Source organism: Carcharhinus amblyrhynchos, chromosome 8, assembly GCF_965287045.1.
Source record: "Carcharhinus amblyrhynchos chromosome 8, sCarAmb.v2.hapA, whole genome shotgun sequence".
Taxonomy (NCBI): domain Eukaryota; kingdom Metazoa; phylum Chordata; class Chondrichthyes; order Carcharhiniformes; family Carcharhinidae; genus Carcharhinus; species Carcharhinus amblyrhynchos.
The window spans coordinates 6,756,150-6,784,006 of record NC_137331.1 but is presented as its reverse complement, the minus strand read 5'-3'; the positions used below and the strand labels follow the sequence as shown (position 1 = coordinate 6,784,006).

General features: G+C 42.6%; 1 protein-coding gene across 3 annotated transcripts in view; it reads left to right on the top strand.

The window, feature by feature from the left end:
- Positions 1-15,009: 15,009 nt before the first annotated feature.
- The window catches only part of taf2 (TAF2 RNA polymerase II, TATA box binding protein (TBP)-associated factor), a 103,057-nt gene continuing 90,209 nt past the window's right edge, over positions 15,010-27,857 (top strand). For 2 of the 3 annotated variants that reach the window (XM_080193590.1, XM_080193589.1), the window contains exons 1-4: positions 15,010-15,178; positions 22,531-22,584; positions 22,672-22,832; positions 26,911-27,029. In XM_080193590.1, coding sequence (XP_080049716.1) covers positions 15,125-15,178; positions 22,531-22,584; positions 22,672-22,832; positions 26,911-27,029 — 388 coding nt within the window. In that variant the 5' untranslated portion in view covers positions 15,010-15,124. Of the gene's footprint in view, positions 15,179-22,530; positions 22,585-22,671; positions 22,833-26,910; positions 27,030-27,857 lie in introns of those variants that run through there. The other variant, XM_080193591.1, reaches the window with a different exon arrangement.

Here is a 27,857-nt window from a genome sequence, read left to right as displayed (position 1 = left end):
TTGTACTTGGTATGACACCAGCCAGGGAGGCTTACTTACCCGATACCCACAGCCTTGTTTGTTTGATGAGAGCTGTTTGATGATGCACTCAAACTTCATCTCTGGAATTCAGTTCCTGTACATGTACAGGTGATTGACGTCACAGATGGATAGGATTGTAAAGAGTGCTTTTGGTACATTGGCCTTTATAAATCGGAGTATCGAGTATAAAAGTTGGAGTGTTATGGTAAGGTTATATAAGGCATTGGTGAGGTCGAATTTAGAGTATTGTGTACAGTTTTGGTCACCTCGTTACAGGAAGGATGTAAATAAGGTTGGAAGAGTGCAGAGAAGGTTCACAAGGATGTTGCCGGGACTTGAGAAGCTGAGTTACAGAGAGAGATTGAATAGGTTAGGACTTTATTCCCTGGAGCGTAGAAGAATGAGGGGAGATTTGATAGAGCTGTATAAGATTTTGATGGGTATAGATAGAGTGAATGCAAGCAGGCTTTTTCCACTGAGGCTAGGGGAGAAAAAAACCAGAGGGCTAAGGGTGAAAGGAGAAAAGTTTAAAGGGAATATTAGGGGGGGGGATTCTTCATGCAGAGAGTGGTGGGAGTGTGGAATGAGCTGCCGGATGAAGTGGTAAATGCGGGGTCACTTTTAACATTTAAGATAAACTTGGATGGGTTCATGGATGAGAGGGGGTGTGGAGGGATATGGTCCAAGTGCAGGTCAGTGGGACTAGGCAAAAAATGGTTCGGCACAGACAAGAAGGGCCAAAAGGCCTGTTTCTGTGCTGTAATTTTCTATGGTTCTATGGAATCAAGGTTATAATGGAATTTAGTGCTGAGTGGTCCTGGCCCACTCAACACTGAGCACTGCTGAATAGATTATTATTGAGGAAATACTACTGGATCGCACTGCTGATTCCTTCTATTTCTTATTATGGACAGAGCGAGAGAGAATGACTGAAATCATGTTCCCTTCCCTATTATCCTTATCAGTCATTTTTTGAGAGCAAGATGTATGTGTTTTTTTAACCCATGAGTAATTTTAATAACTAACAGCAAGCTTTTTGTGGGTTTAATTAAGGTGTATCATTTATTTATGCATTTGCCCCGAAATCTAATGCCATGGCATTCACTCACCCAGTCACACAAACAACTCAAGGAAAAGTGCTGCTGTAAAGAATAGTGCACTCTTCCAGCTTATAAAAAAGAATACTTCATAATTCACGGTACTAGCTAGTTCTAGAAAACACTCATTGAAGTCCCAGTGAGGAAGATATGGGTGGCAAGGTGGCATTGCTGCCTCACAGCACCAGGAACCCAGGTTTGGTTCCCAGCTCGGGTCACTGTCTGAGCAGATTTTGCACATTCTCCCCGTGTCTACGTGGGTTTCCTCTGGGTGCTTCAGTTTCCTCCCACAGTGCAAAGATGTGCAGATTAGGTTGATTGGCAATGCAACATTGCCCCTTCATGTCGGGGGGACTAGCTAGGGTAAATATATGGGGTTACGGGGATAAGCTTTGGGTGGGATTGTGTTCGGTGCAGACTCGATGGGCCAAATGGCCTCCTCCTGCACTGTAGGATTCTCTGATTCTATGAAGGTACCTGGAGGGTAGTTTAGATAAGATCAATGGCTGGAGTCATGTGCCAAAATAGTTTCCAGAATCCTCTTGAAGCGATTAATTTTCTGCAGGTCACAAAGTTAGTCACTTGTAGTTTCCAGACCAGCCGGTCAGTTTGTTGTATTGGTGGACTTGAAGAGGAACAAGCTTGGAGACATTACACCATGTTACAGCCTCTGGTTTTTAAGACATAGATGTCATTGTCTTTTCTACTGCTGCTGTGTCGTTTTGAAGACAGCAGCTTAAGATTGAAAAGGAGACAGACCTACCTGTTATAGAGTCATTCGCCAGAATTTTACTGCCTCACGCAGCACAGGAATCGGAGCGGGTGAGGGGCGGACAATGGGAAGGTCCATTGACCTCGGGTGGGATTTTATGATTTCAGGACAAGTAAGGCTGTAAAATCCCACCCATAGGGTCATATGGTACAGAAGAGGCCTTTCGGCCCATCGAGTCTGCACCAACAAAACTACACGAAATCTACACTAATCCCACTTGACCCATTGCCTTGATTGTTACGGCATTTCAAGTGCTCATTCATGTACTTTTTGAAGGTTCTGAGGTTTCCTGCCTTTACGGCTCACCCCCTCCAGGCAGTGAATTCCAGAATCTCACCACCTTCTGGGTGAAAAATGTTTCCTCAAATCCCCCTCTAATTCTCCTGACCCTCACCTTAAAATTGTGCCCCCCCTGCCAACTAAGGGGAGCAGCTGCTTCCTATCCACCCTATCCATACCCCGCCATGATCTTACTCGCCTCAGTCAGGTCGTCCTTCAGCCTTCTGTGCTCTAACGAAAACAACCTGAGCCTATTCAGCCACTCTTTATAGCCCAAATGCTCCATCCCAGGCAAAATTGTGGTGAATCTCCTCTGCACCCTCTCCAAGTGCAATCACATCTCTCCTATAGTGAGGTGACCAGAATTGCACAGGGTACTCTAGCTATGGTCAAACCAAAGTTTTGTACAGCTTCAACATCACCTCCCTGCTCTTATAATCTTGTAAGAAGTCTCACAATGCCAGGTTAAAGTCCAACACATTTATTTGGTAGCACAAGCCACTAGCTTTCAGAGCGCTGCCCCTTCATGACGAAAGCCGGGAATCGAACCCAGGTCCCTGGCGCTTGTGAGGCAGCAGTGCTAACTAACCATTTTGCCACCAATGCCGCCCATTTGATGCAAGTAAGGCTAGTAATTTGAAACAAGTAAGGTTCGCTGGGCTCCTTCTAAGGGCAGCTAAGAGTCAACCACATTGGTGTGTCATGTATAAGCTAGACTAGATCTGGGTGGCAGATCTCCTTCCCAAAACGATATTACTAAACCAGATTTTCCAAGGAATTCGGCAACATTGAGATTACTTTTAAAAATAGCAGTTCTGTATTCCAAATCCTAGATCTATTTGTTGAAGCAGAACTAAAATGTATTTTTCAAAGCGACATGTCTTTTCAGAGATAAATTGAGAATTTAATAATCGGATTTCAATGATGTCTAAATCTTGGCTCGAGGCAAGTGGCCAAGTCTTATCCAGGATTTCATGTATCAGAACATTGTGGGAGACTACTCCCTCTGCTGGAGGATATTGAGTGGTGTCTGTGTTAATGCAACTCGGTAAATTTTTCAAAATGTTAACTTCTCAGTGACAGATGCCAACCAATATAACTTCTTTGGATTTCTCAATTTCCCCCAGATGCATTGAATTGCACACTGGAGTTTCCAAATTCCAAGATAATTTTGTATTTGGTTTGCCACTTTCCCGAGAATCCCTCGGGATTTTACTTTTCATGTGGGACTTCTCAAAAGCCTTATTCTAATCCACGTAAACTACATAAAATATGCAACCCCTCATTAACCCTCCTTCTTTAGCTCTTCAAATAACTAAATGAAGTTAGTTAGACACATCCATCTCTTAACAAATCCATGTCGACTGCCATTGTTCCTTCCTAAATGACAACTAGTTCTGACCCTGGAATTTTTTCCAATAATTTGCCCACTGGCTGACTGGCCTGTTACTACTCATTCTGTCCCTTCCTTCTTAAACAATGGTGCAAACTTAGCAGCCATCCTGCATCAAGCCTGTAGCTGGAGAGGACTGGAAAATGATGGTCAGAGTCTCCATTATTTCCTCCCTTGCTTTTCTTAGACAGAGATACATTTCATTTGGGCCTGATGATTCATCTACATTCAAAGATGCTAAACCCCTTATTATTTCCTCTCTCACAATAATCCCATCCAATGTACGCGGTTTTCTGGTCTCCTTGCAGCATCTTTCTTGTAACACCAGGTTAAAGTCCAACAGGTTTATTTGGTAGCACAAGCCACATATATATGTAGTGCCCATTTGTTTGATTGCCTGTTAGTGCCATCATATGCCCTGTTTGTGAACACAACTCCCACTCACCTGATGAAGGGGCAGTGCTTCGAAAGCTTGTGGTTGTGCTACCAAACAAACCTGTTGGACTTTAACCTGGCATTATGAGACTTCTTACTGAGTTTACCCCAGTCCAACGCTGGCATCTCCACATTATGGCATCTTTCTTGTGCAGGAAGTGGCGCTCCATTAGCTGGATCTTCTGGTCCCACTGCTGTTAATGGGACTTCTTATTGACTCCACTCCACGCTGCCGGGAACCCGTGGCTGGGGTGCGCTGTCAGTGGGACCACAAGATCTCACTGGAATGAACAGCCAGAAAGTTCCGGCCATGATCTCACACAGAAACCTCTTGCTTTTTTGTAATTGATTTTTGCTGCGTTTTTCCAAATATAAAGTTTATCCGTAAGTAATGTTAAATATATACCAATATCACCAAGTAGAACATTCTTTCCATCTCATGGACATTGTCGGTGGGATTTTATGACCTCTCTTGCCCCGACACTGTAAAATCTCACTCAAGGTCAATGGGTCTTCCCATGCTCTGTCCCTCACCCGCTCTGATTGCTGTGATGGGTGGGCCAGTAAAATCCCGACCTGTCATATTTCACTAATGAATGCTGCATTTCTAAAAATAAAGCACCGCAGTGTTGGAAATCTGAAACAAAAACAGGACATGTTGGAAATAATCAGCTGTCAGGCAGTATCTGTAACGAAAGGAGAAAAGTTAATGTTTCAGGTACAGCCCTGCATCAGAACTCAAGGGTAGATCTAAAATAGAAAGGGTGAAATTTAAGAGAAAATCAATGTGGAATGAGCCAGAACTGGAAACAGTTGCTAAGGAAAGAGATGTAGCTATGACTCCGAGCAAATACATGATTAAGCACCAGGAAGGAGAGTGACAGTAATGAAGGTGAAGAGGGTGTGAACAATCGAACAGGAATCAGATCAAAGAGATGAGCAAAACTCCAAGGTAGGAATTCCTGGAATAAATCTCTTCAATGTACGTCTGACCAGTGATTTACTTCAGCCATTAACTTTTTAAAATGTTTTTGCCTTTGATGGGCAGCACGGTGGCACAGTGGTTAACACTGCTGCCTCACAGTGCCAGGGACCAGAGTTCAATTCCAGCCTTGGTCACTGTCTGTGTGGACTTTGCACGTTCTCCCTGTGTCTGCATGGGTTTCCTCCAGGTGCTCGGGTTTCCTCCCACACTCCAAAGATGTGTGGATTAGATTGATTGGCCATGCTAAATTAACCCTTAGTATCCTGGGATGTGATAGGTTAGAGGGATTAGCAGGGTAGCTAAGTGGGGATAGGACCTGGGTGGGATTGGTGTCAGTGCAGACTCAATGGGCTGAATGGCCTCCTTCTGCACTGTAGGGATTCTATTCTATGACCTAACCTGTAAATTTTGTTTTTGCTACATTTCTGTTTGATTTTGGGTTGCACTATAAGGGTTTCAGTGGAACGCTCATTGTTCGTTACACTTGAAAAAAAATCCTTTATTTATAGTTTCTATAGATATAACCACATCCTAAACAGGTAGATTTGATGCAGAGTCCAGGGTCTTTGTTCCACCTCATACACTTAGTTCTTAGCAAACATTTAGGGGATGTAAAACAGGATTCAGCTACTCAGTGCCCAGAGAACCTTGCATTTCAAGAATGCTCACTGGACCTGATTTTAAACCTCTACAAGTCAAAGAATTGTTACAGCATATAGATGGTACACATGGTTGCCACTGTTTGTCAGCGGTGGAGGGATTAAATGTTTGTAGAAGGGGTAGCAAGCAACCAGACTGCTTGTCCTGGATAGTGTCAAGCATCTTTTGTTAGAGCTACATTCATCCAGGCAAGTGGGGAGTATTCCATCACACAACAGCCTTATGGTGGACAGGCTTTGGTGAGTCAGGAGGCGAGTTACTCTCTGCAGGATTCCTATCATTTGACCTACTCTGGTAGTCACAGTATTTATATGGACTGTCCAGTTCAATTTTTGGTCAAAGGTAACCCCCAGGATGTTGACAGTGGGGGATTCAGTGATGGCTTTGAATGTCAAGGGGTGATAGTTAGATCCTCTCTTGTTTGAGATGGTCATTGCCTGGCACTTGTGTGGTGTGAATGTTACATACCACTTGTCAGCCCAAACTTGGATATTGTCCATGCCTTGCTGCATTTGGGCGTGGGCTTTTTGAATATATGAGGTGTCACAAATGGTACTGAATGTTGTGCAGTCTTCAGTGAACAAACCCACTTGTGATCTTACAATAGAAGGTTATTGATGAAGCAGCTAAAGATGGCTATGTCTAGGAAACGACCCTGAGAAACTTCTACAGTGAAGTTCTGGAGCTGAGATGATTGACCTCCAACAACCACAACTATCTTCCTTTGTGCCAGGTATAAAATCCAGCCAGATTTTCTCCCAATTCACATTGACTCTAGTTTAGCTAGGGCTCCTTGATACCCATTTGTTCAAATGCTGACTTGATATCAAGGACAGTCAATCTCACCTCACCTGTAGTATTCAGCTCTTTTGTCCATGTTTGAACCAAGGTTGTAATGAGGTCAGGAGCTGACCCTGGCAGAAACCAAACTGAGTATCACTGAGCAGTTATTGCTGAGTAAGTGCCATTTGATAGGTCTGTTGATGACCCCTCCCATCACTTTACTGATGATCAAGTAAGAAGTCTCACAACACCAGGTTAAAGTCCAACAGGTTTATTTGGTAGCTTGAGCTTTCGGAGCACTGCTCCTTCCTCAGGTGAGTGGACATTTGGGTTCACAAACAGGGCATATATAGGCACAAACTCAATTACAATATAACGGTTGGAATGCGAGTCTTCACAGATTTGATTTATTATTGTCAAATGTATCAACATACAGTGAAAAGTATTGTTCCTTGCGTGCTATACAGCCAAAATATACTGTTCATAGACAAGGAAATGAGAGAGTGCAAAATGTAATGTTACAGTCATAGCTAGGGTAGAGAAAGATCAACTTAATGCAAGGTAAGTCAATAACAGGTAATCAAGTCTTTACAGGTACAGACAATGTGAGTGAAGAGAGGGTTAAGTACAGGTTAAAGAGATATGAATTGTCTCAAGCCAGGACAGTGAGATTTTGTGAACCCAGGCAAGTCATGGGGGTGACAGATAGTGTGATCGGAACCCAAGATCCTGGCTAAGGCTGTCCTCATGTATGTGCAACTTGGCTATCAGTTTCTGCTCGGCGATTCTGCATTGTTGTGTCTTGGAGGAGCCTTGGAGAATGCTTACCATAAGATTCAGCTGTTTCTTGATGTCACGTGGAGTGAATCGAATTGGCTGAAGACTGACCTCTTGGATGTTGGGTCTGCTGGAGGAGGCCGAGATGGGTCATCCCCTTGGCACTTCTGGCACAAGATTTTTGAGAATGCTTCAGCCTTATCTTTTGCACTGATGTGCTGGGCTCCTCCATCTTTGAGAATGGGGGTATCTGTGGGGCCTCCTCTTCAAGTGAGTTATTCAGTTGCCTACTGAACCATTCATGGTTGGATGTAGCAGGACTGCAAAACTCAGATCTGATCTGTTGGTTATTGCTTAGCTCTATCTATTACTTGCTGCTGATGCTGTTTGGCAGACAAGTAGTCCCGTGTTGTAGCTTCACCAGGTTCATAAGAACATAAGAAATAGGAGCAGGAGTAGGCCAACTAGCCCTTCAAGCCTGCCCCGCCATTCAATAAGATCATGGCTGATCTGTCTTGGCTCAGTTCCATATTCCCGCCCTCTCCCCATAACCCTTAATCCCCTCTCTCATCAAAAACCCATCAACCCGCGTCTTAAAAATATTTAGCGAGGCAGCCTCCACCACTTCAACGGGCAGAGAATTCCAGAGATTCACCACCCTTTGAGTGAAGAAGTTCCTCCTCAACTCCGTTCTAAACCGCCCCCCCTTTATCTTGAGGCTATGCCCCCTAGTCCTACTATCCTTTCTGAGCGGGAAGAGTCTCTCTACCTCTATCCTATCCATCCCATTCATCATCTTATACGTCTCAATGAGATCTCCCCTCATTCTTCTAAACTCTAACGAGTACAAGCCTCTCCTCATAGCTCAACCCCCTCAACTCCGGTATCAGCCTAGTAAACCTCCTCTGCACTCCCTCCAAGGCTAAAATATCCTTGCGTAAGTACGGTGCCCAAAACTGCACACAGTACTCCAGCTGCGGCCTCACCAATGCCCTATACAGCCGCAGCAAGACCTCCCTACTTTTATATTCAATCCCCCTCGCGATGAAGGCCAGCATCCCATTCGCCTTCCTGACCACCTGCTGCACCTGCAAGCTGGGTTTTTGCGACTCATGCACAAGGACCCCGAGGTCCCTCTGCACCGTTGCCTGCTGCAGTTTTTCTCCACGTAAGTAATAATCCTTCCTACCATTATTCCTACCAAAGTGGACCACCTCGCACTTGCCAACATTAAATTCCATTTGCCATTTCCTGGCCCATTCGCCCAGCCTATCTAGATCCTTCTGTAGACTCTCCCCACCCTCCGCACAATTTGCCTTTCCACCAATTTTGGTGTCATCAGCAAATTTCGACACCCTACACTCGGTTCCCTCCTCCAGATCATCTATATAAATGGTAAATAGCTGAGGCCCCAGCACCGACCCCTGGGGCACTCCACTAGTCACCATCCGCCAATCCGAATAGCACCCATTGACCCCCACTCTCTGCCTCCTATTTGACAACCAGTCCTCTATCCACGCTAACACCCTACCCCCAACTCCATGCCCCCTGACCTTCTGTAATAACCTCTTGTGAGGTACCTTGTCAAACGCCTTCTGAAAATCCAGAAAGACCACATCCACCAGCTCTCCTCTATCCACCGCCCTAGACACATCCTCATAGAACTCCAGTAAATTTGTCAGACACGACTTCCCTTGAAGGAAACCGTGCTGCGTCTGCTCTATCAAGCAGTTCCCCTCAAGATGCCTCGATATTTCCTCCTTGATGACGGATTCTAACATTTTACCTACAACAGACGTTAAACTAACAGGCCTATAATTCCCCGCCTTTTGCCTGGCACCCTTCTTAAACAACGGCGTAACATTAGCCGTTTTCCAATCTTCCGGCACTTCCCCGGAATCCAGCGACGTCTGGAAAATAACCACCAAGGCATCCACTATCACCTCCGCCATTTCTTTCAGGACCCTTGGATGCATTCCATCTGGTCCTGGGGACTTGTCCACAATCAGCCCCTCCAGTCTGTCGAGCACCACCTCTCTAGTAACAGTAATGTCATCAAGACCCTCCAGTCCTACCACCTTTCCATCTCTAACATCTGGCAAATTATTCACGTCCTCCTCCGTGAAGACCGAAACAAAAAAGTTATTCAAGACCCCCGCCATATCCCCATCCCCTACCACTAAGTCCCCCTTCTCATCTTCTAAGGGACCAACGTTCACCCTAGCCAGCCTCTTCCTTTTTATAGATTTATAAAAAGTATTGCTATCCTTTTTATATTAAGCGCTAGCCCAGCTTCATAGTTTCTCCTACCCTTCTTTATCAACTTCTTTGTCAATCTTTGTTGACATTTAAACCTCTCCCAATCCTCTTCTCGCCCACTACTCTTAGCTACTCTAAACGCCTCTGCTTTTAATTTAACACTTTCCTTCACCTCCTTCGTTATCCACGGCTTATTACCTCTCCTCCTACGGTCCTTTTTGACCATCGGAATAAATTTCCGCTGAGCACCAAGAAAGATCTCCTTAAAGATCCTCCACTGCTCCTCAGCAGACCTACCTTCCAACGTGCTCCCCCAGTCCACATTCGCCAATTCTTCTCTCATCCTACCGTACTCCCCTCTGTTCAAACAAAGGACGTGTGTCCGGGAACCCACTTTCTCCTCCTCCATCTGCACCAGAAACTCCACCATACAATGATCACTCTCCCCAAGAGGATCCTTCACCGCAAGTTCCCTAATTCTACCTGCCTCATTACATAGCACCAGATCCAAGATAGCTCGCTCCCTCATAGAATCATAGAATCCCTACAGTACAGAATGAGGCTATTCGGTCCATCAAGCCTGCAACAACAACAATCCTACCAAGACCCTAACCCTGTAACCCTCTGTATTAACCCTGTTAATCCCCTAACACTATGGAGCAATTAAGCATGGTCAAACAACTTAACCTGCACATTTTAGGAGTGTGGGAGGAAACCAGAGTACCCCAGAGGAAACCCACGCAGGCACAGGCAGAATGTGCAAATTCCACACAGTCACTTGAGGCTGGAATTGAACCAGGGCCCCTGGTGCTGTGAGGCAACAGTGCTAACCACTCTGCCACTGTGCCACCCATGGTTGACACACCACATTTAGGTATGCTTGGTACTGCTCCTGCATGCCCTCCTGCACTCTTCATTGAAACAAGATTGATCCCCTGGGTTGGTGATAATGGTAGAGTGGGGGATATGTCAGGCCATGAGATTACAGGTTGTGGTTGAGTACAATTCTGCTGCTGCTGATGCCCATTCTTGAATTGCAAGAGCTCTTTGAAGTCTATCCCATTTAAGAACATAAGAACATAAGAAATAGGAGCAGGAGTAGGCCATCTGGCCCTTCGAGCCTGCCCCGCCATTCAATAAGATCATGGCTGATCTGTCGTGGCTCAGTTCCACTTTCCCGCCCTCTCCCCATAACCCTTAATCCCCTCTCTTATCAAAAACCCATCAACCCGCTTCTTAAAAATATTTAGCGAGGCAGCCTCCACCACTTCAACGGGCAGAGAATTCCAGATATTCACCACCCTTTGAGTGAAGAAGTTCCTCCTCAACTCCGTTCTAAACCGCCCCCCCTTTATCTTGAGGCTGTGCCCCCTAGTCCTACTGTCTTTTTTGAGCGGGAAGAGTCTCTCCACCTCTATCCTATCCATCCCATTCATCATCTTATACGTCTCAATGAGATCTCCCCTCATTCTTCTAAACTCTAACGAGTACAAGCCTAGTTTATTCAGCCTCTCCTCATAGCTCAACCCCCTCAACTCCGGTATCAGCCTAGTAAACCTCCTCTGCACTCCCTCCAAGGCCAAAATATCCTTGCGCAGGTGCAGCGCCCAAAACTGCACACAGTACTCCAGCTGCGGCCTCACCAATGCCCTATACAGCTGCAGCAAGACCTCCCTACTTTTATATTCAATCCCCCTCGCGATGAAGGCCAGCATCCCATTCGCCTTCCTGACCACCTGCTGCACCTGCAGGCTGGGTTTTTGCGACTCATGCACAAGGACCCCGAGGTCCCTCTGCACCGTCGCCTGCTGCAGTTTTTCGCCACGTAAGTAATAGTCCTTCCTACCATTCTTCCTACCACAGTCATTTAGCACAGTCATACTGCCACACAACACGATGAAGGGTTTCCTTAATGTGGAGATGGGATTGTGTCTCCACAAGGACTGTGCAGTAGTCAGTCTTACTGATACTGTCATGGTAGGTAGCTTGCTTGATATATACTTGATCTCATTCTATGTTTTCCTTTGTCCTTATTCCCAGTCTAGCAGCTATGTCCTTTAGGACCTGATCAGCTTGGTCTGTGCTAGTACTACCAAGCCACTCTTGGTGAGGACATCCCCCAGCCAGAGTACATTTTGTGCTCTTGCCACCTTTACAGCTTCCTCTGAGTCGTGTTCAACATGGAGGAATACTGATTCATCAGGTAAAGGAGATGGTACACGGTAATCAGCAGAATATTTTCCTGTTTGTCTTTGATTTGATGTCATGAGACTTCATGGGGTCAAGTTCCTTCCCAACTGTCTACCACTGTGCCACTACCATCTTTGGTGGGTCTGTCCTGCCGGTGAGACATGACTTAGCTAGGAATACTGATGGTGGTGCCTGAGAATTATCGGTAAGGTATGATTCCCTGAGTATGACTATATCAAGCTGTTGCTTGACTAACCTTAAGACAGCTCTTCCAAGTTTGGTACAAGTCCTGTTATGTTATTAAGAAGAACTTTGCAATGTTGACTGGGCTGAGTCTACCGCTGTTGTTTCCCGTACTTAGGTAAGTGCCAGGTGGTCTGTCTGGTTTCATTCCTTTTGTAGCGATTGAAGTGGCTTGTTAGGCTATTTCAGAAGGCACATAAGAATAACCACATAAGAACATAAGAACTGGGGAGCCGAAGTAGGCCATCTGGCCCCTCGAGCCTGCTCTGCCATTCAATAAGATCACAGTTGATCTTTTTGTGGACTCAGTTCCACTTACCCGCCCACTCATCATAACCCTTAATTCCTGTACTGTTCAAAAATTTATCAATCCTTGTCTTAAAAATATCCAATGAGGTAGCCTTCACTGGGCAGGGAATTCCAGACTCACAACGCTTTGTGTGAAGAAGTTCTTCCTCAACTCAGTCCTAAATCTCTTCCCCTTATTTTGAGGCTATGCCCCCTAGTTCTAATTTTAATAAGATTTCCCCTCATTCTTCTGAATTCCAATGAGTATAGCCCCACTCTCCTCATACACCAACACTCTCAACTCCAGAATCAACCTAGTGAATCTCCTCTGCATCCCCTCCAGTGCCAGTATATCCTTTCTCAAGTAAGGAGACCAAAACTGTACACAGTACTTCAGGTATGGCCTCACCAGCACCTTATATAGCTGTAACATAACATCTCTGCTTTTAAATGCCATCTCTCTCGCAATGAAGGACACAATTCCATTTGCCTTCTTAATTATGTGCTGCCCCTGTAAACTAACTGTTGAGATTCCTGCACAAGGATTCCCAAGTCCCTCTGCACAGCAGCATACAGCAATTTTTTACTATTTAAATAATAATCCATTTTGCTGTTATCCCTGTCAAAATAGCTGACCTCATATTTATCAACATTGTGCTCCACCTGCCAAACCATCAGCTGCTCACTTAGACTATCTATATCCCTTTGCAGATTTTCAGCGTCCTCTGCACACTTTGCTCTGCCACCCATCTTAGTGTCATCTGCGAATTTTGACACACACTTGGTCTCCAACTGTAAATCATCTATGTAAATCATAAACAATTGTGGTCTGAACACTGATCCCTGAGGCACATCACTAGTCATTAAATGCCAACCAGAAAAACACCCATTTACCTCCACTCTTTGTTTTCTGTTAGTTAACCAATGAGGACCAGGAGACTTGTCTACCTTTAGCCCCATTACTTGCCCAACACTACCTCTTTCGTGATGAAAATAGTTTCTAGGTCCTCACCTGCCATGTCATCAATCATTCCTATCATCAATTTTTGGCATGTTATTTGTGTCTTCCACTGTGAAGACCGACATAAAATACCTGTTCAATACCTCAGCCACTTTCTCATTTCCAGTTATTACATCTCCCTTCTCATCCTCTAAAGGACAATGTTTATTTTAGCCACTCTTTTTCATTTTATGTATTTGTAGAAACTTTTGCTCTCTGTTTTTATATTCTGAGCTAGTCTGATCTCATGATCCATCTTACTTTTCTTTACAGCTTTTTTTGTGGCTTTCTGCTGATCTTTAAAGATTTCTCAATCCTCTAGGTTTCCTCTAATCCTTGCCACTTTGTATGCATTTTCTTTCAATTTGATACCCTCCTTTATTTCCTTAGATATATGAAGCTGATTATCTCTTTTTCCACAGTCCTTCCTTATCACTGTTTTATACTTTTGCTGAGTACTGAAAAAGATTGCTTTGAAAATCTTCCACTCAATTGTCCCACCATAAAGGTTTTGCTCCCAGTCTACCTTAGCCAACTCCTCCATCATCCCTTTGTAGTCTCCTTTGTTTCAGCAAAATGGCGAGTTGCGTGCATTTCCTAAATTAATTTTTATTCATTTATTCTTGCTGGCTCGGCCAGCATTTATTGTCCACCCCGGTTGTCCTTGAAGGGGCAGTTCAGAGTCAACCAAATTGCTGTGGCTCTGGAGTCACATGTAGGCCAGACCAGGGTAAGGATGCAGATTTCCCTTCCCTAAAGGAACCGGATGGGTTTTTCCAACAATGGGTCACCATAGATTCTTAATTCCAACTATTTATTTAATTGAATTCAAATTCCACCATTTGCCATGGTGGGATTTGAACCCAGGTCCCCCACAACATTAGCTGAGTTTTTGGATTAATAGTCTAGTGATAATACTACTGAGCCATTGCCTCCTTCCAAGCATTTCTGAGTCTGCAGTCACATGCAGGTCTGAACAGCTAAGACTGGCAGTTTTCCTTCCCTAAAGGGCATTTGCTGTTTTTTTTGATAATGGTATCATGGACACCATTAAACTCTTATGTATTGTATTGAGTTTAAATTCCACTACTGTGGTGGGATTCCAACCAGCATCCCAAGAGCATTATCCTAGGTCTCTGGATTACTGGTCCAGCAACAATACCATTACCTGTCCACTTCAGGCTGCATATATATAGATCCATCCATGTAACCCATAGCAACGTCTCTGCGCCGCACGCATGCGCGTAGTCCTCCTGTAACCCGCAGCAACGTCTCTGCGCCCCACGCATGCGCATAGCACCCCCGTAACCCATAGCAACACTGCGCCTCACGCGTGCGTGTATCCCCTGCCCAGAGCGATGTCTTTGCGCATGCACGTAAACTCCGGAACCCATTGGCTGCCTCCGTCGCACGCATGCGCACAGTCCCTTCCATAACCCATTGCAGCCTTTGCGCCTCGGAGTCTCGCGCATTTTTTTCCTGATCAGTGTGACTGCTTTATCTGGACCTCCCTTGGAAATTTATTCTGTTTGCCAGAAAGGTGTTTTGAGTAGGTCGGAAAAAAGTCTCTTGGTTTAAAAACAATTAAAGTAAGGGCGGCTTGAACTGGAGGTCAGAGGTCACGATCAAAATGGCCGCTCTGGCTGGCGGCAGTTGGAGAGAGAGCGCGCGCGGGCGGGGGGGAGAGCGATGACGACAGAACGCGAGGGCTGGCGCGGTGCCTGAGAGAGAGCGCGGGGCGCGCGCGGTCGAGGTCCCGAGCGGGGCAACTGACAACCGCCCCCCCCCCCCCCGCCCTCCAGCACATCACCCCCCCCCCCTCTCTCCCTCCACCCACCTTCCCCCAGTCCCAGCCCACTGAGAACGATGAGAAGAGGCAGAGGCAGTGGTACGGACCAGTGTGCAATTTAACCCAGAGACTGACTGAGAGCGACCCAGAAACATGAACAGGAAGAAGGGAGACAAAGGGTTCGAGAGCCCGAGGCCCTATAAATTATAAGTATTTTCCTTCTCTTTTTGCTCGGTCTGGTGTTTTTTTATTAATGACAGTGTGAATCAAGGTAACGCTCCACACTGGCCAGCCATCTGGGAGCTGCACTTGGAGATGAAGGCGGGTGGGAGGGGGTCACACAGCTACGTAAATAATTTTATGGGAGGTTTAAGGCACAGAGGGTCTTGAGAAGCTGATGGATAACTGAAAGGGATTTGAACAACGACAGCAACTTGCAAATATATAGCCCCTTTTAGTTTAGCAGAATGATCCATAATGTTACCAAGCGACATTTAAGCTGAATGAAATGAGATGTTAGGTAAGGTAGGTTCCAAGAGTTCCTTAAACGAAGAGGAAGCAGGGAGAGGCTTGGAGGGTTATCCAAAGCTGAATTGTCAGACCTGCCGATCTCTACCTTGCGGTGATCGAGTGCCAACTCTCTGACGCTTCTTCCCTCTCTCCGGATTATGACCCCACACCACTGAACATCAAAACCATTGTTTCCAGGGCCGTTACTAGCGACATCATCTCTGGAGATTTTTCCTCTGCAGCTGTCCATCTCGTTCCCCCAACCCAAATAGCCGCCTTCTGCTACCTTCCCAAAATCCACAACATGATGCTGTCATCAGACTTTTGAATGCATCTACCTCGTGTGAAATTGACCTTTCTCTACACCCTAGCTATTACTGTAATACTACATTCTGCACTCTCCTCTATGTACACTATGCTTTGTATAGCATGCAAGAAACAATACTTTTCACTGTATACTAATACATGTGATGTTAAAATCAAATCAAAGACTCATCATTTCAGCCTATTCCTGCCTCTCACTTATTTCGTCCAGTCTCTTCCCACTGAAATCTGTGACCTTTCTGGTGCCCTATATCATTTCAACAATTTCCTGCGTCCTGGCCCAAAGTGTCCCCTCTTCACTATGGACATCCACTCTCCACATGGTCAAAACCACCTGGGGGGGCCTTTGCTTCTTCAAATAGAAACCCAACCAGTCCCTGTCAAACACCACCACCCTCCATCCCCAACACTTTATGGATGGCTAAAGGATCTAGTTATATCTGCCATTTTGTAGAGTAAGTGGAACATTTCTTGTTCCAGTTATACTCAGGCCCTCTTCCCCCAGTGCTTTTACCACATCATTAACTGTATCACTGCCATTTCCTGTTCTTCAACTTTGTTTCCAATTTCAACCTCTCCCTCACTTTCACACCTTGAACACTTCAGTTATTCGATTTCTTTGCCCCTCTTATCCCAACTTTCTGTCTTACATCAGCTAGCCAATCCTCTATGTGTGCTAATATACTACCCACAACATTATGAGTGCTTATTAAACATCCTTTTGAGTGGTACCTTATCTGCTGTTTGGAAATCCCAAGTATATTACATCTACTAGTTCCCCTTTATCTATCCTGTTCATTACCACCTCAAAAAATTCTAATAAACTTGTCAGGCATAATTTACCCTTCATGAAGCCATGCTGACTCCACTTGATTACATTATATATTTCTAAAGGCTCTGCTATTGCATCCTTTATCATAGACTCTAACATTTTCCCAATGACAGATGTTAAGCTAACTACCTATAGTTACTTTTTCTGTCCCCCTTTTTGAATAAGCAGTTTTCCAATTCTCTTCAACTTTTCCAGAATTTTGAGGGTTTTTTTTGGAAGATTATTACCTGTGCATCCACTATGTCTGTAACTGCTTCCTTTAATATAGTGAGATGCAACGCATCAGGTCCAGGGGATTTATTGGCCTTTAGCCCCATTAATTTCACTAGTACTTTTTCTCTAGTGATAGTTATTGTATGTATTTCCTCCCCACCCTTTTGCCCCTTGATTATTAAGTATTTTTGGAATGTCATTAGTGTCTTCCACCCTCAAGACTAACGCAAAGTATTTGCTTAACTCCTTTGCCATTTTCTGGTTCCTCATTATTGTTTCCGCAGTCTCATTCTCTAAGGGGCTATGTTGACTTCGGTGTCTCTTAAGCTCTTGCTGTTCATTTTAATATTCCTTGCTAATTTACCCTCATCATTTATCTTTTTCCCTTTTTATGATCATCTTATGATTTTTAAAATTTTCCTGAACTTCTGACTTACCACTAGCTTTTGCCATATTGTATATTTTTCATTCAGTTTAATACTGTTCTTAACTTCATTGGTTAACCATGATTGATCTATCCTCTTCTTGGTGTCTTTCCTTCTCACTGTGATAAATCTTTGTTGTGAATCATGAACTATTTTCATAAATGTCTGCAACTGCTGATCAACTGTCTTTCCTGCTAAACTCAGCAGGACCTGGACAACGTCCAGGTTTGGGCTGATTAGTGGCGAGTGACATTCATACCACGCACGTGCTGGGCAATGACCATCTCCAACAAGAGAGAATCTCACCATCACCCCATGACATTCAGTGGCTTTGGTATTACTAAATTCACCCCATCAGCATCTCGGAAATTACCATTGACCAGAAACTGAAATGGGCTAGCTGTGTAAATACTGTGCTACAACAGCAGGTTAGAAGTTAGGAATCCTAATTCTTCAAAGCCTGTGCATCACCTACAAGGCACAAATCAGGAGTGAGATGGAATACTCCACTTGCCTGGATGAATGCAGCTCCATCAATATTCAAAAGCTCGACATCATCCAGTACAAAGCAACCCAGTTGATTGGCACCCTTCCAATCCATCCACTACTGACAAACAGCAGCAGTAGTGTGTACCATCTACAAGACACACTGCAGGCATTCACTGAAGCACCTTTCAAACCCAAAACCGCTACCATCTCGAAGGACTAGGGCAGCAACCACCCACCATCCTGACTTAGAAATATATTGCTGTTCCTTTACTGTCGCTGGGTCAAAATACTGGAACTCCCTATCAGCGCTTGTGGATGTACCTGCACCTCTAGGACCCAGCAGGTTTAAGAAGGCAGATAACCACCACCTTCTTAAGGGAATTTAGGGATGGGCAATAAATGCTGGCTTAGCTAGTGATGCCCAAATGCATAAATGAATTCAAACAAATGGCTTCTATTGCCTTGTGAACAGAGCATCAAAGTAATCTAACTGAGGTGTGAAGGATATAATAGCACACAACCTTAACACCTGAGCTAAGTCATTCAGAGGTGGACTAGCAGCATAAAATTCATTTTATTCTGTGCTGGAATCTTTGTCAGTTCCGGATCATATACTGTCTTCTATGGTACTTATTGGCACAAAACTTTGTAGCATAACTCCAGAATCATGTCTAATTGTTGGGAGTGTTTTTGCTTCTATTTAGAAGATTGTGTACAGTATTCAAATCCCATTCCAAAGAAATGAGCACATTATCCTGGCTGAGAATTCTATGCTGTACTATTCGGAGGTGCTATCTTTTGAGTAAAATGTTGAAGCATTGGTTTCATCTGCTTTCTCAGGTGGATGCACAAACTCCAGGACACTATTTTGAAGAAGAGCTGAGGATTTCTCCTTGGTGTCCCAACCAATACTTATCCCTCAACCAAATCAGATTATCTGGTTGTTATTTCCCTGCTGTGCTTGAATTAACTGCCATGTTTCCTATGGTACAATACTGAAGTATTTTGAAACAATCCTAGTTCATGAAAGATGCTTTTTAAATTTAAGTATTTTACAATTGGATTCTTGTGCACTGATAATACTTTCTGTAGTAGTGATTCCTGCAAATGTGACATCTTCCTGTGGACCTCATTCTAACTTCTGATGGTGTCAGCTACCAAAATGAACATATAGTATTGCTGGAAAGTTTTTTTTTGCTGAGAAATGATATGGAAAAATTGAGTTCGTTTTTGAAACTCTAAACATGGATGTACAGTGTGGGTACCTGCAGGGTCGATATAGAATTCCTACAGTGCAGGAGGAGGTCATTTGGCCCATCGAGTCTGCACCTACAACAATCCAATCTAGGCCCTATCCCTATACCTCCACATATTTACTCTGCTAATCCCTTTAACCTATTCATCCTAGGACACCAAGGGGCAATTTACCATTTCCAATGCACCTGACTCGCATATCTTTGGACCTGATATAAATCTGACAACTACATGAACCCCAAATTGAAAACCTGTGAACTGAGTCTAATAGATACATGGTCACTTCATGCAATTGGATTATTGAAAACTTTTTAAAACCATTTTTCATTTTTGAAAGGGCCAGTGGAACATAAAATTTGCACAGCATTTGGAAACTATTGAAAGAACGTGTGTAGAGCTTTGTTGCCAGGTGCACTTTGGACATGTACCATAATACAACAGTGTAGAAGCCTACTGTGTATAAAAATCTTGTATTTTATAATTGAACATTTGATGGACAGTTTTGTGTTGCATTAGAGCTTCCGGCTTTTAGCTAATTTTTACTTTTTGAATTTGTTAAATAGTGTTGGCAAGATAGCTGTGAAGTTACTGTCAATTTAAAGGGCAGAAATGCTAGACATTTTCATTCTTGGGGAATGTTGATGTCTTCTGGTTTTTCACAGGTCCTACAAACAGCAGTGAATGAAGTCTGGTGGTAGTATGGAATTAAATTGAAGAGTATTTTTTTTTCAGTGCATTGCATTGAACTCCTGACTGTTGCAAATCTGAGTCTGCTTTCAAATTGTTATCTTTGTGCTCTTATAACAGTCTTAAAACAATTCTTTTTTAAGAAATTTGGCCGAAGTGCGATTTTGCTTTTTAAGCTGCTTTATGTCTTTTCATAAGGGGCTTTTCTCCTTAGTTGGAAGCTCATTGTAATGTATTAGTTAAGTTGCAATGCCCTATGCTTAAAAAGAAGTGAACTCATAGTCAACTTCGCCATGAATATCAAGATTTTGTTGCATTTTAGGGTGGTTACATTGATGTCACAGGGCTGTTGTCCACCTTTTTCTGATGCGTGTCTTTGCACATAGTAAGTTTGTTTTTGGTCAGGGAGATGGTTGGGAAGGCTCATCTCAAGCATCTCCATGATGCAAGACTCTGCTCTACAGGCGACTTGAGTGTCAAGACTGACATATTCTGGGACACTATGCTGACGATTGCTTTTTAATTTAATAAAGGTCCTGTTAATGGGACAATTTGTGTTTCCAATGGCCTTCTACTTTGCAATTAGCAATTATATGATTTTTCTGCAAATGCCACATAGAACATGCAGCCAGAATGCAAGTTAAACAAGCTGATTCGTTAAATTATTTTGTAGTGAATACCGGCTAGGAATAAAGTAGAAGATAAATTTATTTCAGTATGTCTGGATTGAGAGTTCCCCCGACCTTTAAGTGAGTCCACTTATGTATGAGTAACCAACAATTACCATGTTCTAAAGTAAAGTTAAAAGTAGAAGTTTATTTATCAGTCACAAGTAGGCTTACATTAACACTGCAATGAAGTTACTGTGAAAATCCCCGAGTTGCACCACACTCCGGCGCCTGTTCGGGTACACTGAGGGAGAATTTACCATGGTCAATTAACCTAACCAGCACATCTTTCAGACTGTGAGGAAACCCGGAGCACTGGAGGAAACCCACACAGACGTGGGAAAACGTGCAGACTCCGCATAGACAGTGACCCAAGCCAAGAGTTGAACCTGGTCCCTGGCAGTGTGAGGCAGCAGAGCTAACCACTGTGCCGCCCCATATTCATTTCCCCCGTGACATTATGAGCTTTAGGAATTCTATGAGTTTGAGCATAAACTGCTCTTTTTGTATATTTTGTATATTATGTTCCATAGATAAAACTTTACACCACATATTTTGCTGCATGTAATTTGGTGATCAACTCCTTTTAAATAATCAAATGTCCAAACCGTCACTTCAAAACTTTGCTAACCATTCAATCCTTGAATTTAATTTTGGTGACAGACTTTTGGTACAGTTATTCAGGAAGGCCTCAGATGACACCCACTTGCAATTTTTCTTGAAACGTTAACTCTAAGACCAACTTGTGGAGCTCTACACAAGATGTTCGGGTCGTAATGTAGGCCATTTTGGAACTTGTGTTTGTGTGACACAGAGAGATTGGTGCAGTTGACAGTGGTACATCGTTTGAAATAATTGCAATAATTATTCTGCAAATATATAGTATAAAATAAGCTTAAATCCAAATTTAATTTCTATTATTTCTTTCTACAGTAGCAATGAATACATAATTAGCATTCACGTAGAAGCTAATTTATCATTTGAAAAAAAAATTAGTTAAATATATTTAGATTCTTGAAATTTCCGAACAATGTACAGCTTAAGACAACAGACCCAAATTTTAAATTGTGTGTAGATTCAGATTGTGGTATGGAGCCACCTTTTCATCCAACACCCAAAACTCTGAAAAATCTTAGTTTTATCTTATTTCTGTGTGGGAAGTTGGTATTGCTGGCTAGGCCAGCATTTACTGTCCATACCAAAGTGCCCTTGAGAAGGTGATGGTGAGCTGCCTTCTTCAACCACTCAGTTCCTGTGGTGTAGGTGTACACGCAGTGTTCTTAGGGAGGGAAATATAGGATTTTGACCCAGCAACATTGAAGGAATGGCAACATGTTTGCAACTCAGGATGGTGGATGGCTTTAAGGGAAATTTGCAGATGATGGTCCCATGTGTCTGCTGCTCCTGTCCTTCTAGATAGTAGTGATCATGGCTTTGGAAGGTACTGCCTAAGGAACCTTGGTGAGTTCCTGCAGTGCATCTTGTATGTGGTATACATTTCTAACTGTGTGTGTCGGTAGTGGAGGGAGTGGATGTAGTGCCAATCAAGGGGGCTGCTTTGCCCTCGATGAGTCAAGCTTCTTGTGTTATTGGAGCTGCACTCATCCAGTGGAAAGTAGTCTATCATATTGCTGACTTGTGCTTCGTAGATAATGGACAGGCTTTGGGGAGTCGGGAGGTGAGTTACTGGCGATAAGATTCCTAGCCTTTGATCTGATGTTGTAACCACAGTATTTATATAATCAGTTGCTGGTCAATGGTAACCTTCAGGATGTTGGTGGCAGGGGTATTCAGCCACGGTAATGCCACTGAATGTTGAGGGGCAATGGTTCGGTTTTCTTTTGTTGGAGAATAAGGTTGCTGATTATGGTGACAGATTTAGGGCTATGTCTAAACAGTGTCATTTTCATCCAGTGGCTTTATTGTTACACCCACTACCTCCCAAAATCTAACTGATCCATGCCAATTTATTGTTTACATCTATTAAAATTAATCAGTTCAAATCATATAGATTCACCATTAACTCTGTTTCTGTCTCCACAGATGCTGCCAGACCTGCTGAGTTTTTCTTGCATTTTCTGTTTTTATTTCATATTAATTGGTGTGAAGTTTTTCTGCACTGACCTGTCATTTACTTTTGATTTATATCTTTATACAACTCACCAGGTGGTCTGCATAAATAATATAAACTTCCAGAGGAAGTCTGTTATAGTAAGTATCCACTGTATTTTTCAAATTTTGTATTAAGGATAATTTCAGACGTACTAAATAGGAATTTTGTATGCTTTATGTTTGCAGGGGTATGTGGAATTGACTATATTCCCGTCACTTGCAAATCTCAACAGAATAAAATTGAACAGCAAGCAATGCCGAATTTACAGAGTAAGAGTAAATGATTTGGAAGCTGCTTTTATTTACAATGATCCAACCTTAGAAGTCTGCCACCATGAATCAAAGCAGTAAGTATGACATCGCAATGGCTCCAAGTGCTGAAACTGAGTGATGGAAACCAAGATCTGTCTGAAAGAAAGGGGCAAGCCCTCAAGTTTTTGGTCCAAAATGACTCGCTGTTTATTAGATTTAGACTACAAATTCTTTGAATGTTAGCAATGTTGATTTGCTGTTTTTAAAAAAAAGCCTAGAAATGTTAGTTATTATAAATTCAGGTTGCAGTTAAGTTACTATGAAGCATGATGGTTAGCACTGTTGCTTAACAGCGGTGGAGACCCGGGTTCAATTCCTGGCTTGGTTCACTGTCTGTGTGGAGTTTGCACAGTCTCCGTGTCTGCGTGGGTTTCCTCCCACGTTCTGAAAGATGTACTGGTTAGGTGCATTTACCTGAACAGGTGCAGGACTGTGGCGACTAGAGGAATTTCATAGTAAATTCATTTCAGTATTATGCAGTATTAGTAAGAACATAAGAAATAGGAGCAGGAGTAGGCCATCTAGCCCTTCGAGCCTGCCCCGCCATTCAATAAGATCATGGCTGATCTGAAGTGGATCAGTTTCACTTACCCGCCTGCTCCCCATAACCCTTAATTCCCTTATCGATCAGAAATCTATCTACCCGTGACTTAAACATATTCAACGAGGTAGCCTCCACCACTTCAATGTGCAGAGAATTGCAGAGATTCACCACCCTCTGAGAGAAGAAGTTCCTCCTCAACTCTGTTCTAAACTGTACCCCGCAATGTAAGCCTTAGTTGTGACTAATAAATAAACTTTTTTTTAAAGTTGTAGAACTACAAAATATCAATTCACATGGTGCTTACTAAATATAAAATGCACTCAGCTTTTATTTCTTTCTTAAAGATTATCTATATTAGGCTGTGGTTGTTTGGAACTGGGAGCCCTTCATGTCCAAATCTAAATAGTGACTTGTTGGCAGGCTGTTTTGCCATAGATGGCAGGCCATCATAGCCAATTAAGATCCAATAGTCTCTGAAAGGTCATAGATGTGCGATTCCATCAGGGACTATTTGATGAAAATCAAAAGCAGGATATCTGCACAGTACCTGATCATCTTGGAGGCTGTAAGGAGGATGTTAGTGCCCCAACTTGACAAAGATCAAAAAAGTAACTTTCATCAGGTGTAAAACTTTGTAACACAGCAAGTACTGTGCAATCACAGTTAACCATAATTTGTGCTTTCAGATTTTTTACTTAATCCTTTATGGACAGGGACATGATCACTTTCAGGGCTGTACCATGAGTATTTGCTGTAATATGACATCATGTCACAAAACCTTTTATAGGTCATTCCATGTTAAAGTTTTACATATGAGATTTTAGATTACTTTGGAATGATATATGAAAAGTTTGAAAAATTAAATGAGCTGCTGATTAGATTTTGATCCCAAGAAGTCATATGGTTGAAATTCCAGATGCATTCGTTTAATTTTCAGAAGCACTCTAGATTCAGGAATTGCATTTTTGGATGAAAATTTGCAGATGTCACTCCATTATTTAAGAAGGGTGGAGAAAGAACCAAATAACTAAACAAAGGTCAGCTTTATAATTGAAGTTAAGTGGCATCTTATCAGAGACAGTGACTGAGTACTTGAACAGGTGTCAATTGATTGAAAAGAAAATGGCATAGATTATGAAAAGTAGATTGTTTCTGATCAATGTAGTTGAATTTTTAAGGAAGCAGTTACTATGTTGAATAGGGAGTTACTGGATAAAGCTTAGTCAGATTTTCAGAAAACATTTGAAAGGTTCAATACAAGAGATTGTTAGCAAAAATGAGAACCCATGGATTTGGAGGTAATCTTCAAATTGGTAACCAATTAGCAAGCAGGCAAGAGACAGTAGGGATTAAAAGCTTGTTCAGATTAGAATGTGACAAATAGTATTCCCGAGGAATCTGTGGTAGGACTTCAGCATTTTTTTTGTTTTTATTCCAATTCAGTGCAATCAAGTCCAATTCAGAATCTCAACAAGTTGTGACATTTCCGATGCAAGCTGACAAGACAGGGCTCTCGCCTCCTGTCTTGGGCTTGATCTACATGATGCAAGCTGATTGGAGTAGGCATAGCTCCTCCTCCAAACTCATTTGCATCTCAGGCAAAAGGCCGAGATGCCACTTTTAAAAATTGCTTCAAACGAAGCTGAAGTGTAATCTTATGACTTCAAACAAGCACAGCAAGTCGATACTACGCTTGATCTTAGCCAAAAGGCCAAGAACTGTATATATTAATGATTTGGTGAAAGAAATAAGGTGTATAGCCAGGTTTACAGGTGACACTAAGTAAGGTGGCACAGTAGGTTTTGTGGATGGGGGCAGGAAATTACAAAGAGACATTGGCAAAATCAGTGAATGAATAGATCGCTGGAGGTTCAATTGAGGCCTCCACCTTGGATCTGAGAAACACAAACTTGAAGCACAAGGATTTGTATATCCATGTGGCACGGTGATTAGCACTGCTCCGTCACAGTGCCAGGGACCTATGTTCGATTCATGGCTTGGGTCACTCTATGCGAGCCTGTTCACTCTCCCCGTGTCTGTGGGGTTTCCTTCGGATGCTGTGGTTTCCTTCCACAGCTTGAAAGACATGCTGGTTAGGTGCATTGATCGTGCTAAAATTGTTCTTCAGTGTACCTGAAAAGGTGCTGGAATGTGGCGATTAGGGGATCTTCACAGTAACTTCATTGCAGTGTTAACGTAGGCCTACTTGTGACACTAATAAACTTCAGACACAAATTGGTACAAGTAAGTGTACAGCTACAAAAGAAAGGATAGTGTGATATTAGCTTTTATATCAAAGCGTTTGGAATTCAAAAGTAAATTCTGCAGAATCTTGGTCAGATCCTGTCTGGAGTATTGGGTTCAGTTTTGGGCATCAAAAATCAGGACACATATATTGACTTTGGAAGAGGTGTGATGTAGATTCATGAGAATGAGCAGCTGAATTGGTTAAACTGAGGGCAATTTCTACAAAAAAAATTGGTAGTGGTTTAGCACTGTTGCATCACAGCACCAAAGTAAAGTTTATTTATTAGTCACAAGTAAGGCTTATATTAACATTGCAATGAAGTTACTGTGCATCAGCCTTGGGTGACTGTGTCTGTGGAGATTGCACATTCTCCCTGTGTCTGTGTGGGCTTCCTTCAGGTGCTCTGGTTTCCTTCCACTTCCAAAGATTAGGGGAATTAGTGGAGCAAATGTGTGGGTTTATGAGGATGGGGTGGGGGTTAGGCCTGGGTAGGATATTCTATTAGAGAGTGGGTGTAGACTCGATGGGCTAAATGACCTCCTCCTGCATTGTAGGGATTCCATAATTCTATGTATTTCCTTGTGTTTAGAAGGTTGAGGGGTGACTTAGTTGAGGTATTCGAAAGACACTACAAATACAAACCACGATTAATAATGAAATATGTTTACTTCCAAAATGAATGATGCATCATTTTATGAAGTAATCTTGAAGTAGTGCGAAAATAATTATGGTGTTAGTAACAGTTTTGGCCCTTGAAGCTTCCATTGGTCATTGAGCAAAATAACATATTAGTAGGCAGAGTAATTGGGAGAAATACATAAAAAGAACAGTTATATTGGTGTATAAGTGGGAATGATAAATGTGCACTAGATGCAAAAATCTTAATTACATAGATAAAAGATGTTCATACCTTCATAATTTGAAGTCTGAACAATTACATTCATTTCCTGATTCTGAATTCAAATTTTTGCTTCTTAGATTCTGAAAATGATCTTGATATTGCAATAATCACCATCTATTGAACTGGATTTTAAAACACATTTGGTTACTTCTGACATTCTTGCATTCAATAAAACTGTAGGTCTCATTGGAGACAGGATTTGTATAACATTTTGTGAGATTAAACAATTTTGCTGCATATTTAAAAACACAATTAAGGCACAAACCAAAGATATTTAACCTAGTTTAAATTGTGATGAATACATAGATTATTGCATGCGCTATTGCTATTCCTTTGCATTGCTTTGTCTGATTAATTGACAATTTTGTAGCATTTTAAGATATGGAATATATCTGTTTTCTTTCCTCTCTTGTATTCTAGGCGTAATCTTAATTATTTTTCCAATGCTTATGCAGCAGCAGTCAGTGCAGTTGACCCAGACATAGGAAATGGAGAGCTATGTATTAAGGTTCCATCTGAACTATGGAAACATGTTGATGGTAAGTATAAATACACACTGCAAAGCGTAAACTTTCAGAGTACAGCAGCTAAATGTTTCTGGTAATGGATTAGCAACTCTGAGATTGCATTCAAATCCCAACATGACAAAGTTATGAAATCGAATTCAATAAATTGGTAATTTGTGGACTGGCACCAGATAAAATGTACACAGGAATTGGGAGCAAGAGTAGTCTATTGGAGCAGGCTCCTCAATCAGCGCCCGTGTGTCAAGAACAAAAATTTTAAAGTTCTTTCAGAAGAAAGTGTTAGTTTTTCTTCTTGTAGGTGCATGAACTGTTTCTCAAAATGATTAGCAGAGGGCTAATTCTGAAATTTTATAATTATGATCAAGGGAATGTGATTTTTTTTTTCCCCCTGTGATGGTCCCATTGTTCACAGGTGGACTCAAAGAATATACCATATATATCTTTACCCAGAGGGTGGTGAGGGATTGGAATGCCCTGCCTGCTGCAGTTGTAAATGCGCCTAGTTTGGGGGCGTTTAAGAGATCCGTGGATAGGTTTATGGACGAAAAGGGATTGGTTTAGATTAGTGGGTCATTGTTTTTTTAACTTGTCGGCGCAACATCGTGGGCCGAAGGGCCTGTTCTGCGCTGTTATGTTCTATGTTCTATATGGCTGTCTCAGTCAGTGAGTGAAAAGTGGCATGTACATATTGAATGTCTTGTGAAGCACCAAGTGTAAGCAAATGGTATTAAGGAAATCACTTCTTCCAAAACCTTCCCACAAACAAATGTGGCTCTGTGTCTTCAATATTTTTAAACATCTCAAACAAATTTAGAATAGTTGTAAAATATGCAGTGGGTA